General features: G+C 44.4%; 1 protein-coding gene across 2 annotated transcripts in view; it reads left to right on the forward strand.

Moving 5' to 3' along the window:
- The first annotated feature begins 5,243 nt into the window (after nucleotides 1-5,243).
- Nucleotides 5,244-15,099, forward strand: part of KLF7 (Kruppel like factor 7) — a 91,817-nt gene continuing 81,961 nt past the window's right edge. The window contains exon 1 of one of the 2 annotated variants that reach the window (XM_035007288.1): nucleotides 5,244-5,786. In XM_035007288.1, the coding sequence (XP_034863179.1) occupies nucleotides 5,685-5,786 (102 nt within the window). In that variant the 5' untranslated portion in view covers nucleotides 5,244-5,684. The remainder of the gene's footprint in view (nucleotides 5,787-15,099) is intronic. The other variant, XM_035007287.1, reaches the window with a different exon arrangement.

Below are 15,099 nucleotides of genomic sequence, written 5' to 3' on the forward strand. Positions count from 1 at the left end.
CTTCCTTCCTTCCTTCCTTCCTTCCTTCCTTCCTTCCTTCCTTCCTTCCTTCCTCCCTTCCTTCCTTCTTTCCTTCCTTCTTCTCTTTTCTTTTCTTTCTTTCTTTCCATCATGTCCAGAAACCTCAACATGTCAGAGTCTCCATATTGAACACATCCAGGGAGCCAGACCCATGCTAACTGTACTCACAAAAAATACAATTATAACTAAAATGTCTTTGTATTGACAAAACAACCAAAATTGTCACAATGAGCACCAGGCTCCTGTGGTGGTAGCCAGTACATTCTTTCCCTGCAGGCAGAACAAGTGGGAAACCAAATTATGAGCAGAAAGTGAGTACAGAATGAAAACAAAAGGAGATGTCTATCCTCGAGGAATATTTTATCCAGGACATGAGAGGCCTGATGAAGGTGCCTTTTTTTTTTTTTTTCAAGCATGAAACAACTCTCTGGTTATATGTACATATGTACATCATTCACTGAATGACACATATGGCCACATACTTTTTCTTCCAGATTCAAATTGTGTCTCCCAGTCTTATTTACTAACCTCCACCTCTCTGACATGCTTGTTTTCTGTGATATCATCAAAGCATGCTCCCTAAGTTCACACTTCTTTCACTGTAGTGAGATTGTGAAGGGAAGCAAAAGTCATAAGTAGATGAAAATATTTATTAATGATATGACCATTTACAAATTAGTTACCGTTCAAACATCTTTTAAACATTAGACTCCCCTCCTCCACCCCCCATGGTGGTAAACATTTATAATCCAATGCAAATAAATTCAGTTGTATTGCAAAGTGAAACTGCAAATCTTGCAAAAGGTGTAAGGTTTCATGGTATCAATGAGAGTGAAGTTGGTAAAGCAACTGGCAAATGAGGGTCTATAGAGTTAAACAAACAAGTGAAAGTAAAATCAACAGGGATGAGGACTATATTGATGCTTCAGAAGAAGAGAAGAAAATACTTTGAAAATTAAAAAAACAAATGAGACCCCTGGGAAAACTGATGAAGCCCTCAAACATTTTTACCAAACAACCCTCTTTTTGATTATGGCGTAAAAGTCAAATATGAAATAGAGCATGTTGTAAGGTGCTTCACATTTGTTAAAAAAAAAAAATAAGCCAACAATAATCTTCTTAGTTTATTGTTTATTCATTCCATAATTAGCACACAGTTGGACTTACAACATAAATTTTGTTCCATAAAAGATAGACTAAATGTATTTTAATAACATTGAGTTTTATTTTCAAATAAAGTCCACTTTTCACCAATTGCTCTGAAATTTAGTCCCTGTTTTAAATAGATTTATTTTAAGGAGGCTTTAACAGTGCTAATCACACAGTGCTAATCAGGACTTCCTGTACTAATGAATCAGACTTTTCTAGTAGAAACAATCTGATGTCTTGGTTGTATCTATTTACATATTACATTTTTACTATGTTGTTCATAAAATAGTTCCATTTCTTAGTTTTGCCGGGGGAGGAGGTGTTAGCATTATTTACTCTTAGGTATTTCCTGTGGGATAACTTCCAAAGGGTGATATTATTAAAAGTAATATTAGTGTCTTATAAGGTAACATATGCAGAGGACACAGACTTTGGAGTCATCTTGGATTCAGACTTATATTTGAATCTGCTTCTGCCACTTAACAGACTTACGGTAATGGGCAAATTATGTGCCCTCTCTGAACTTTGATACCTTCATCTGTGAAAATGGAGCAATGATCACTCTGTCACAAGATTGTGCTGAAGACCAGATGAGAACATGTACAAAATGCCAGGTACAGAGAAGGCATTCAATATGTGGTACTTAAAGCCATGCTGTTTATTTTTGGTTTGTCTGACTGCCAAATTTCCCTTGTGATCTTAATTTGTTGATTATTTTGTACATTCGGAATCTTTGCATGTGTTTTGCAATGAGAACCTAGGGTCTTTAGGCTATAAAAAGTAGCTAAATATGACTGATATTGAAAATGTGACTTTAGGAGTGCCTCACTGCATAAATCTCTTAGAAAGAATTCTAAAATATTCTATAAAGCTTTGAAAAATGTCAAAATGAGGTCTTCAGGATTTATATTGTAAGATTTTGGTTGAGTTCTTCTTTAAGTTGGATGAATGACATTTACATGGAGAAAAACCTCAAAGGAAGCCCCCCTTTTCCACACCCAAGCATTTTTATAAACAAATCTTGACTTAAAACAAGAAACTTAAAGGCTTTCCCCACACAGAGATCCCCATGCAAAGCACAGTCTTGAAAGTCACATGCTTCTGGATTTGAACCCCTGCTCAGCTGCATCCTAGTTGTGTGACCTTGACCAACTTAATATTTCTAAGCCTGGGTATTCTCATCCATAAAGCTGGAGGTAACAAAAGTACCTACCTCAGGTTGTCATGAGGGTGAAACGAGACATTGTGTATAAAAAACGTTTATGTGTCCATACAGCCTGGCACACTGGAAGTGTTTAACTAGTTAACTATTACCTGTAAAATCTTCAAACTTACAAGTTAACAAGAATGTCATATTTTGTTCAAAAATGGTAATGGTGTAACACAAAAAACAGAAATTAAGTTCACTTGAGTTCAAACATCAAATTATATGCTTTGGCTTTGCCTTGCCTTCTGCCTCTTGAGTTCCCAGTTTAAGTTTCTTTCCTTTCCTATTCACTCAAGAACTTGTTTTCTACACCAGGGCTTTTCAATGGTCTCTTCCCCATCCTCCCCTTCTCTCTCCCCCCCACACAATAGGAACATTACATTTGTAATACTTATTACAAATTGGCAAAGGGCTTCTACCTTTCCTCTTTCTCTAAGACTCTGGTATGTCCCCCCATGGGTCTGATTAGCTCAGATATATTATTTAGTTTACTTAGCTAAAACCAGGAGATAATGATGGTTAACGTTTAGTATCTACCTAATAGACCATATACAATGCTAGGTGAGTTACAAATGTTACTTTGATTCTTCATAACAACCAGGCAAGGCAGATACCACTCTTTATATTTCTGAGATGGATAATTAGAGGGTCTGAGCCAGTAAGCTCAAAGTCACATGGCGAGTAAGCATCAGCACGAGTGACCATAAGGATCAAGTTAATGCATTAATTGGGATATGATGGTTCTAAGAAAGGCCCATCTACTTCTACTTCTGGGAAAGGCCCATCTGGCCTTTCAAAGAGAGGCCTTCTCATACTGGTGCTAACACATATGTGTGCTAGCATGATATCACCTTGTGTTTTTTTTTTTTTTTTTAAAGATTTTATTTATTTGACAGAGAGAGACACAGCGAGAGAGGAAACACAAGCAGGGGGAGTGGGAGAGGGAGAAGCAGGCTTCCCTTTGAGCAGGGAGCCTGATATGGGGCTCAGTCCCAGGACCCTGGGATCATGACCTTAGCTGAAGGCAGACGCTCAACGACTGAGCCACCCATGTATGACGTTTAACCTTTTTATACCATTTATCCCCTAGCACCACAAATGCGCTTACATAATATTAAATGCACTAACATCTTTGCACATCCCATGCACATAAACTCCAGCAAATATGCCAGTTAGATTCCTACAATGGATGCTGTAGATCTGACCATCAGAATTCCAGACATCACAAAGTAAATAAACTAGACTTTCCTCAAACCCAGTAATTCCTTTTTAATTTCCCCTGGCAAGTACTGATTTCGAACTGTGCTCGTTCTATAAAGCAGAATTTTGCAAATATTCTGATATGGAATCCCACATACTCAGGAGGGAAAGCTGAGAAGGGCGATTAAGGTCGATGTGTTTCTTTCATTACGGGTAGAATTAAGTTTCTCATCTGAGTAAGTACCGAATTCTGCAGTCATTCCAAAAATGTAAGCTCAGCTCACAGAGCATTTTGAGGAAACTTGAATGACACTAACCACATAAGGTCAAGCACACAACTGGTCGACCCTAAAAAGGAAAAAAAAAAAAAAAAAGTGCGTTGTGCAAGGTTTTCATCTAAGAGATAGGAGTATCTGTCTATGTATTTCTATATGCCAGCTCCAGAGTCCGATCCGGTTCCGCCCCTCACCACCGCAGCTCGGCAGCCACTTGGGGAGCCTCAGGTTTGAGCCCCCCTCCCTCCCCATTAAGCTGCCGGCTTCTGCCTGCCCCCTGCGTCTACCCGGGCGCCTTCCGTTCTCTCTGACTCGCACTCCAGCGAAACGTCCCTTTCCGATCAACTCTAACTGGGAGACTGCCTCCCGGCGCGGCCCCCCGCGCGGGGTCCCAGCGCAGGGCCGGCGGGTGGTGGCGCGCACCCGGGCGCTGGCGAGGCGGGGACTGCGCGCCGCGAGCGGGGCGGGGGGGGGCGGGCGCAGGTCGCTCTCTCGGCGCCGCTCTCCTTTGTTCGGTTCCATTGTGTGCCACTTCCTCCTCGGGCGCTTCTTCCTGCGCCCTGGCAGCCTGTGGGCATTTTGTGAAGGGGCTTTTGGTGCCTTTTTTTTTCTCGGTTTATTTCTTAGTAAGTGAGGCCCGCCTTTGCCCGCCTCTCCCTCCCGGCTCTCCACCCCCGGGCCCCGGAGCGAGGCGGAGTGGGAAGTGTCAGTGCCTCCTCCCCCACCCCCGACGGCGGCTCCGCCGGGCTCCCGCCCCGCTCCTCCTCCAGGAGGCATCCTAACCCCGCAGTCTGGACTTTCACCTCCAGACCGGCCGCGTCCCCGCCAGGACGGCGACACGCGACCCCGCCCCTCCGAGGGACGCAAGCTCCAGGCGCCCGGGGCTCCACCAGGCATCGGAGCGAGGGTCGGAGGCCGGCGCTCGGCCCAAGCCCGGCCGCCTCAGCGTCCCAGGAGCCGGCGTGAGTGTCGCCGCGGCCCTCCCCGTCCCTCGCGCTCGCGCTCCCCGGCCGCCGCGCAGCCGCCTCAGCCCCCTTATATAGCCCTCTAAAAATAGCTCGCCTCGCGCCGCCTTGTAAGGCAGCAGGGAGATCTGCAGTCTGCCAATCCGCGCTCGCCGCCAGAGCCAAGCCCCGCCCCGGACCCCGCTCCGCGCTCCCCATTGGTCCTCAGTGACTTCATGAGCCCCCTGTTTACCTTACATGGTCACACGCGGCCTAATGGACGCCCTCCTCCGAGATCCCACGGCTGCGCGGAGAGCCGGGCGGAGGGGGGAGTTTGGGGAGGAGGAAGAGCAGGAGGAGGAGAAAAGGAGGGGGGGAGAGACTACAAACTAGCAAGGATGGGGTGGGGGGTGGGGAGGGAAGGGAAGGGGGGGAGAGAAGCGATCGCGAGAAAAAAAAAAAATGCAACCTCCCAAAATAAAGCGCAAAGATTGCATTAGGAGCGAACAGCGCTGCAGAAATAGATGGCAGCTTCGTGTCAGTGAGTTTGCATCCCCCTTCCTGATCCACGAGCTGGAGTGATTAGAGCCCTGGAAGGGAATTGTTACTCCCGTGGAGAAGTCCCCTTTTCCTGGCAGCCGTCTGCACTTGTACATGCTGGATGCCTCTCTCCATCCACCCCACTCACTCTCTCCTCTCTCACCTCCTCTCTTTCTCTCTCCTGCATTGATTTTTTTTTTTCCTTTTTAGTTGACTGAAACAAAACAAAACAAAAGGGCCACTGGATGTCTGCCTTCTTGGGGGGTGAGCCAGACAGACTGACAAACAAACAGACCCAACTGTGTTCGGGGGAGGGTTTCTCCTCCCGTTTTGCCCGGCAGCAGCAGCATGGACGTGTTGGCTAGTTATAGTATATTCCAGGAGCTACAACTTGTCCACGACACCGGCTACTTCTCAGCTTTGCCATCCCTGGAGGAGACCTGGCAGCAGGTGAATGATTTAAATTACTTGTGTAAATCGTGTGGTGGCGGCGGAGACGCAGGGGCTGCGTTGGTGTGGGCTTGGGGTTGAATTTTTTGTTTGTTTGTTTTATCCCCCCCCCCCTTTTTGGCTGTTTGTTGTTTAAAATGTTTTCGGAAACAGTCATCTGCGCTTACCTCTCCAACCACCCTCTAACCCCTTAGTGTGCTGAGCTGAGCAGCCGGTCTGAGCTGCCTGCGTTTCAGTCACCAACACACATCCTTGCGCACACGTTGTCGGGCTCACTGTCCCCAGCACAGACCTGCGTAACTTCTGGGGTTCGGGGGAACCGGGTGGGAAGGTGGTTTGGGGCTTTATGAGCTACTGATGACAGGATACTGCGTCCCTACATGCCTGAGCTCTACCTACTTGGTACCTTAAATCAGGTTCAGTTCCTTCAGCTGGTGCTGAAGACCGTCAGATGGGGGTCAGGAGGTAGGAGCATAGCGGAGTGTTTTCCCAGTAATTAGCGCGTGACAATAAAAGATAGAAACTTGATTTTGAGATGAGAAGGTGGGCAGAAGGGAGAGGAGCCCAGTGACAAAAGATACTCAAGGATATCTAGGAGGAGGAAGGGAAGATATATCTATCTAACGCTGACCATGCATTGTAGATTTCCCCAGCGCAATGCCTCTATGTGTGTCCTTGTTTCTCTTTTTTGTTTGGGGTCCCTCCCTGGTTAGAAGGCACACAGCCTCTGACAAAGGGTGGTGTGTGCTTCCATGCCTCTGACTTTGTCTTAGAGGACTAGTTAAGAAACTCCTCTGATGCTGAAGGGCACTGATGCCAAGTTGGCTAGGCGTCCCACTGAGGGCAAAGTGGGTCTGGTGACAAGTTCACTGGGCTTCATGAAGTCGAATAAAGAAAGTGCTGGTCAGTGGAAAGTGCTAGATCTGCTGCGGAAACAGTCATTTTCTCAGCAAGGATTAGGAACTGCTGAAGGGACACACTGCAGGAAAGATGGTGGGTGGGGGGCAGGGGGGTATGGGTATTCTTTAAAAATACTCCAGTGTGCACCATGGAACATCCAAGAAGACAGTCTGGATTTGCACATCGGAAGTGTGAACTCGCACAGTCCGTCTTGAAGAAACCAGCCTGCCCTTGGGGAGGACTGCGAGAGGCTTGGTGTGTGGCTGTTCATGTAACTTCGCTCAGTGACAGCAGCTTGTTAAGGCTAATGAACGGCTGAATTTCTTCTGCCAGGATCCAAAGCGGGATTTGCCAGCTTGAGGCTGGGATGTCGCAGTTGCTGCTTTAGCGAGTGAGGTTTGGCTTTGGGTATAGGGAGCAGAGTGGCAAAGCTGATCCTCTGACTGTACCTTTGTTACTAGTTGCTCTTCTCCCCTGATTAGAGGCGGTGAGTCTTCCTCCGGGTGCTGGCCTCTGCTGTCTGTGTAGCCACCATCCGTTGCTGCCCAAGGATGCTGGCAGAGACCCTCGACTTTGTCTCTGAGTGCACACATAGTTCACGCGTTCTTAGTGCAAGGCATTTCTTCAGTGCATCCTTTCCCCATCCCTAATGAGGCTGTCTCATGAAGGGTCTCACTAGATCTTTTCCTCCTTTTATTTCACATGCTAATGAAGCCAAAATGTTGCTAGAATTTCATTTTCTGAAATAGCTTTCATTTCACATTGTCAGCCCACTGGTGTCAAACTGGTTGCGTATTAACAACTGTCTAGACAGGTTAGGGTAGGGAATCTGTTGATTTAGTCAGCCTGCCCAAGGCAGCCCTTGTTTGTGACTAACTGTTAAGCAGTGTTGGAGGGAAGAAAGTTGGCTTTATTTGTTACAGCGTTCCCTCCTGATGAATCACACAACTTTGTTTTGGTTCAAGTTTTCACAGTAGTAAAGCCTGCTTTTGGGGAAGGCCTCTCCAGAGGAAACCTGCTTTTCTAGATCTGGTTAGACCATCCAGGAGAGAGTCTGGATCTGTAAAGAAACATCACTGGTTTGATAATTAGGGATGTATTAGATCTATTGTTTCCTCCGAAGCCTGTGCTTTTCCTTTCCCCTCCTCCTCTCTACTTGCCTCCATCAAGGAACCTCTAGCTTAGTTTCTATCTTCAGGCCAAGGAATCTCACCCCCCACTTCCCCACACCTCCCTCCTTACTTCTTGCCTTCACCCTCCCCAACTGGCAACTACTCTTACCTTAAAACTCTTTGCCAAGCTATTTGAGAGGCATGCTCACAGTCACACTGAAACATAAGTTGTGGGGAAGCACTCCTAAATAAGATATCACTCCAAGGAGCTTTCTGCTCCGGGCTCTGTAGTCACAACCGCGCTCTTGAAAGGTGACTGAGACTCTAAGTTCAAGCTGATGACAAAACCTCGAACCTCCATCTCTTCCTTCCTCCCTCTCTGGAACCCCCCCCCCCCCCCGCTTCTGAGTGTAAGGAGGGGGGATGGTTACATGCAACTGACAGGACCAAGTCAACCATCAGATGGTGAAATTTTGAGACTCCTTTGCTCAAAATGGCTTAAGAAGATTGCTACAAAGAACCCCCAGACAGGAAGAAGTTTCCTGATGCTCTGGGGTAATCAGATTTTAGAGGTCAGATGAGGAGCAATTATTAGATGTTCTCTGAAAGTGAACAGTGTACCTGGCCTTGAGGAGATGAGCAAAATACAGAGATTCCAATAATCTGATTTGGTTTGTAGAGAAAGAGTGACTTGGATGATAAACCCAAGAACATCTGTGCATTTGAAAATTAAGGATGGACTCTTTGGGGATTTTATTTTAAACTATGGCCTGGGGTAATTGTCCTGCATAACAGTCAGTGAGCTTGGGATGGTCCTCCTGTCACGGGGGTCGTCATTTTGACATTGGGCTTTCAGGCAGTGACGTCTTTCGCAACATACAGCTCCAACTCTGAAAACCATTGCCGATGTAATTTTAAAATCCAGATGGACATCTTACATTAACAGCTCTCCATTCCTGGGCTCTGACTGCATACTTAAGCACTTGGCCCAAGTAACATCATCTCTGCCTGTCATATAACTGTAAATTACACTGTGCTTATGTGGTCTATTATTTTATGGAATTCAGCTGACGCACAACTCTTAAGGCTACCAGCCTTAAGTTCTTCGGAAACTTGCAGGAAATTTTCCAAGAGCTGTCTGAGCAAAAGTAGGAAAAAGTCAAACGTAGGACAAAAGCCGGAGTAGTTTATAGGGTGCCACTTGATGATGGATAAAGGGAAACACATTCATGAGTTTTGTTGCCAGTAGAAATTGTGAGTTTTCTGGACCCACTGCTGACTTGGAAAATAAAAAGAATTTGATATGATACCCTTGGTTATTTTTCTCCAAGAAGCTACAAAGTCTTAGAATTTCGATAGATTTTGTATACCTAGTCTGCTCTTTTCACGAGTGCAGGTCAAGTAATGAAGTTCTGAATCTTATTTGCACGCAGCTTTGCTGCATGCCATTGAGGAGCATGGCATGGTTACTTGAAAACTCTTACGGAATTATGCTTGTTGTTAATGCTGATTCATAATTGGCAGATGGGGTCAGTTTCAGGCCTCCTTTTTGCTCAGAGAAAATTTTCCACTGCTACTGGAAACAAATAAATAAATCATAAAACATTCCTCCCTCCTCCCCCATTCCCCCATTGTTTTAAACTAATGGCATACTTGGCTACTGTAGGAACTAAAGTGTCCCCATAACACTGCAATTTCATCTTGGTTTCAGGCACCCTGGAACGCTTTTTACAAGGCCTTTGATATGAGGCATCTCTAGGGGACAACCTACAAAAATGGTTGCCTTCCAAGAACAGCCTCATGATACAAGGGATGGGATTTGTTCTGTGAGCTACATTGCTTCTTCCTCTTTCTGGTGATCTTGCCTTTGCACTGCCTTCTATAGGCCTGAGCAGCCAGGTGCTGTCTCAGCCAGAAAGACAAAGCAAACTGTAGGGTCCCTGCATCTGCAGGTTTGCCTCTATCCCCAATTTGCAGAAAACCTTGTCATGAATTAGAATTTCTTGGCAACAGCACCACCCAGGGAAATTTGTAGACACAAAGGAGCCTTGCTAACCACACTGAAAGGATAAAATAGCTGGCTTTTTTTTTTTTTTTTGTATGTTATTTGTGTGCTCTTCAGTTACCATAAATCTTTTTTTTTTTTTATTTGAAACAATGACTTGGTAGATGGAAAAAAAAAAAGAGAGAACTGTCCCGTTATTCAGATTTTCTATATAAGGATGCAATCACTAGATAAATGTAGCTTTACAAATGAGAGCACATGTGAGTGCAATCAATCACACACTTAGCCTTTCTTTAATAGACTCGTTTCCATGTTTTTTTAACAGATACATCTTTTTGTAGATTTAGGGGCTCACAAACATTATCATTCCGTCTATCTTTTTGCAGTTCGGTATTTTAAAGTGAGTGAATGTTACTCTGCAGATATTTTTACTACATCTGTCTTTCGTGGGGGGATAAAGGAAGTGGTGACTTCTTTGTTCTCCATGAAACTCCCCCCCCCCCCACTCCCTACCCTGAGGAGAATGTGATGTTGGGGTCCAATCCATTTAAAGGGCAGAGCAGAAGATGCACTGTGACAGCCTCACCCTGAAATGATTTATGTTATGGGTATGTCAGAGACCTTCAGTGCTCCGATGTGGGCTCTTCCTCTCTTCCAGCCCATTCTAAATATAAATACCAGTGGGGGCTATTTGCCTCTCTGCTTAAATGGGAAGAGTTTAGAGAGGGTCCTAATGGGGCTTTTAGTAGCTGCTCTTATAAATCTTCAGATTCTTCTCCCTTCAGAGGATTCCTGATTTTAACTTTTTGAGTACAAGAAGGCATTGCAGTCTTCTTGAATCACTCCATGCCCATTGAGCAAAGAAGGATACGATTTACTCTGGCCAGCCCCCACTGGCTCGTGTTGATGGAAAAGCTGATGCCCCCTATCTCTGCAGTTTGTAGTAGTGCGCCAGGGTTTTTTTTTTTTTTTTTTTTTCTTCTCCTCCCCTGTGCTGGACCCTGTGACTGGCCAGTGCAGAGAACGTCTCTGTGATTCTGGTTCACTCAGTGTATCAGTGAGCATGTATGTTGGAATTGGGATTTGCTGAAAGTTTAGGACAGCTCCCCAATTTAACCTGAGTGGTGCCAGAAGAGTGAGGGGCAGAGAGTTAGTCTCTCTACAAATAAATCCCTTTGTTTTCCTGAATCATCTGAATGCTTACTTAGCATAAACAAGTAGAAATGTTTTAACCCAAACTGCTGAATCTTCCCAAATACAGTGATTAGGAAGTTCTACAACTACTAATGGCTTAAAGTCAATGGAACAGTTTACAGTGTCTCATCTGTAATGTTACGTGTAACCTGGGCAAGCTCAGAGACACTCCTCCACCCCGTTCCGTTGTGTGCTCACCCTAGAGCATCCACCTGAAAACCAGCCTTTTTCGATTTAGTGTAAGAGTTCCCAAAGTAAATGAAGCGTTGCTGCTACCAGCACGTGCTTTTACCTAAAAATGGTCATGATCTTGATTGTCTTTATCTGCAGCTGCTGATGTGGAGAATGATTTCTACTGCCTTGAGTCCTTTCTGTTTTCCTCGCTTGGCATTTTGGTGTGACAGAGAACTTGCTATGTGTCCTGCTAAGTGTATTGTGTCCATTTCTCCCTCCATTAGAGCGGCTTCTAGCAGCCCTCGCCACCACACGTGTGACCGATTGATACTACAGCCAAGGGTCAGCAGCAGCCTTGGCATATGGACCTAGTGTCAGCCTGCTAAAGGCGTGAGTGACTTCTGATTTCATAGTGGTACCATACGTGATTGGGCTGGTGGGGGCCGTCGGTCACACCTTGTGAGATTTCCTTTGTTTATGTTGAAATACGGCAAGTACTTCACAGTAAATCCTTCATTCCTTAATTGTGGTTATGTGCAAAAATACTCTATGGGTGATGCAGGTATAGATTCTGCCCTGTAAACTTGACTCCAGCAGGGGAGAGGAAGCACGTTCAAAATTAAGTGATACAGAATCAGAACATAATTGCCAAGAAAAGAAATTTTAAGTCCTGTGAGTTTTTGAACACTTACCTGTGCCTGTCTGTATTTAGCCACTTGGCCACAACCTTGTTTATAAAACTTGCTTGAGATTTACTAAGTCCTGTTGCTCTTTTAGCTGATGGCACGTTGGGGCTGGTGGCCCTTTTAGGGCAGATGAATATACAGTGTGAATACACATGTCCGTAATGGCCAGGAAACAGCATCCATGTCATTCGGAAATGATTAGAAGTAATTAGAATAATGAATGTAGAGCCACATGCGATATCTATTTCTGAATATGGGTTTATTGACATTTCCTGAGGGTCATATTGAAAGTCAGGCCCCAGGCCTTGTACTAAACCTAAGAACATAGAATCTCGGAATTTCAAATCCTGAAAAGGATCTTGGTTTCTTCAGTTCTAAAACACTAGTGTTGGTCCAAGTGGTTGTTAAAGCAGATGAGACATTGAACCTTCCAAGGTCATATAGCTGTTGTTAACACTGATGGTCCTTCCAGGACTCAGGACCCTTTTTGGATGCCCACATCAGTTTGCTTACTGTTGGTTACACTGTCTGAGTATACTTTGAGTCACTTCTCATTCTTACCTCCTATTTCCCTCCCTCCCCTTAAAGGGAACAAGAAAATCCCCTTTTTTACTTAGAACACTACTAGTACATGGGATCTTGGAATTGTCTGGAGCTTAAACCAAGCTATTGAATATCTTGGTAAAGGCTTATGAGTATGATTGAATCCATTTCCCACTTTTATAATAATGTGTGGTAACCTGGAAAATGTACACTGTCCTGAAAAGAAAAAAAAGAAACAAAAGACCCCAATTACAACTCTAGTTTTATTTTATTTTATTTTTTTTAATTTTTTTTAAAGATTTTATTTATTTATTTGAGACAGAGAGAATGAGAGAGACAGAGAGCACATGAGAGGGGGAGGGTCAGAGGGAGAAGCAGGCTCCCTGCCGAGCAGGGAGCCCGATGTGGGACTCGATCCAGGGACTCCAGGATCATGACCTGAGCCGAAGGCAGTTGCCCAACCGACTGAGCCACCCAGGTGCCCCTCTAGTTTTATTTTAAAAAGGTCTGTCACTTCAGTGATAACAGGTGGAGTGGGAGTAAGGAGGATACATGATGTATATGGTAGGGGGTTGGGATGGACAATATCACTGGGGTTTTATGTAGAAAATATCCAATGTGAAATGGCTTTTTCTCTGACACCTTGCCAACAAAGGGGCCACGCAAAATGGTAACAGCAATCGTGCCAATTCAGGAAAAAATTTTTTGAAGTTTTTAAAAATTACTAGAGCAGACTGGATGGGCAGTGAGGTTGTAATGTTTTACAAATTTAAACCAAAAAAATACTACATATTGAGATAAGCAGTTGGGAAGAAAGTCAACTTCTGTGTGCTTTTCAAAATGTCCTTTTGGGGCTGGTGGATGAAGTGGGCCTAAGTCCACAGTGTACCTCCTAAGGAAGGGAAATGTGGGGTGCTCTTCACCCCTTTGCCTGGTTATTTTTTGCCCGTCTCAACCCAATCTTGGGGAGCTACGATGGTGAGAATTCTCTGTGGGAACTCATCTCACTGATCTGTTTCATCTCTGCAATCTTAGAAACTGCAGTTTCCTCTCCAAGTGGAGACTTCTTTATTTCCTCAGAGCTGTAACCTACATCTCCAACTGCAGATATTTTCCTGACTTTCGGGCCCCCAAAGTGGGGATGGATTGAAAACATGGGACTGACAATAAAGGCTTTTGGGATTGGCCCATGATCACCTCAGCTGACTGTGTCCCAAAGCTTGAACTCAGCAACGTCTTTCCTCTTTTCTTGGCTGCCTGGTTTCTTTTATTGAGATGACCTTTCTTCTTGTGATCTATGTTTGAGGCTCTAGGCATCTTTGGCTCCTCTCTTCCCTTGCATCCAATCAGGTGCAAATCCCACTGATTTGGCCCCTATACTACTTCACTGTGGCCTTCACCTTCCTATTCCCTCTGCCATTCCCCAGGGCAGCCCCTGGCCCCGCCCCTGGACTGACTTTCTACCTCCATCACCATGTTTTCAAGCTCTCGATGTCTCCCTGTTGTACGTAGAATGAGGCCAAACTTCTGAGTCAGGATGTTCTAGGATGTTCCACTCGGCCTGGGTAATTGTCACATTTCCCCCTTTTATGTGCAGTAAGTGCCATCCAAACTGGATCACTGTGTTTTTCCTGCTTTGGTCTTTATTTCTGTCATTTCCTTCAGCTTTTTCCTTCTTCCTCCATCTTCTTCTCTGATTCCGTTTGTCCAAATTCTACCCATCCTTTAACTTCCAGATGGTTGTCACATCTTCCAGGAAACTCCCTTCCTTTCTCTTGGCTGATAGTAATTGCTACTATTTCTACACTCTTGTGTAGAACTTTTTAATTTTTCATGATGCTTTTTAGTTTTGTTTTGTAGTAGAGCTTCTCTTTCTTTCCTCTTTCTTTCTTTTTCTTTCTTTCTTCTTTCTTTCTTTCTCTCTCTCTTTCTTTCTTTTTCTTTCTTCTTTCTTTCTTTCTTTTTTTCTTTCTTTCTTTCTTTCTTTCTTTCTTTCTTTCTTTCTTTCTCTCTCTCTCTCTCTCTCTCTTTCTTTCTTTCTTTCTTTCTTTCTTTCTTTCTTTCTTTCTTTCTTTCTTCTTTCTTTATTTTTCTCTCTCTCTCCCTCCCTCCCTCCTTCTTTCCTTCCTTCCTTCCTTCCTTTCTTCCTTCCTTCCTTTTTCTTGTCTTTTTTTCCTGTTGACTTGTTTTTCCAGTCAGGTTGTTTGATGTAGAGCAGAGTTGATGCTTTGGTTATAATTTTGATAATCTATACATTTTAGTATGTAACCCTTCAGGTTCATAGAGAGTAGGCATTCAGTTGATATGTAGGGATTATGATATGATGGTGAGTTAAGATTTGGCTATGTCTGCAGCAATGGTTTTCAAGCATGGCTGCACCCCAGACCAATCAAATCAGTATCCCTTTGGGTGGAATCCAGGCATCAGTGTTTCTTAAAGCTTCCAGGTGATTCCAATATGCAGCCAAGGCTTTGAGCCATTAAGCTATGGAGAGTTAATATCAGATATATCAGCGTTGCAGATGCCTGCTGCTTATATGGAAATACCTGCTTTCTAGTGTGACTTGGAGTCTAAGTGTAACAGAGGTTTAGCATAAAGCAGGACAGTGCTGGTGGATGTACTTCCTCCAGCTCAGTGGTTAATAGCGATGGGCCAAGTGTTGTTTCATCCTTCTTGTTTTGCTTTCCCTCGCCTTAAAG

The sequence above is a fragment of the Mirounga leonina genome, unplaced genomic scaffold, assembly GCF_011800145.1.
Source record: "Mirounga leonina isolate KUSES-001 unplaced genomic scaffold, KU_Mleo_1.0 Mir_151, whole genome shotgun sequence".
Classification (NCBI taxonomy): Eukaryota; Metazoa; Chordata; class Mammalia; order Carnivora; family Phocidae; genus Mirounga; species Mirounga leonina.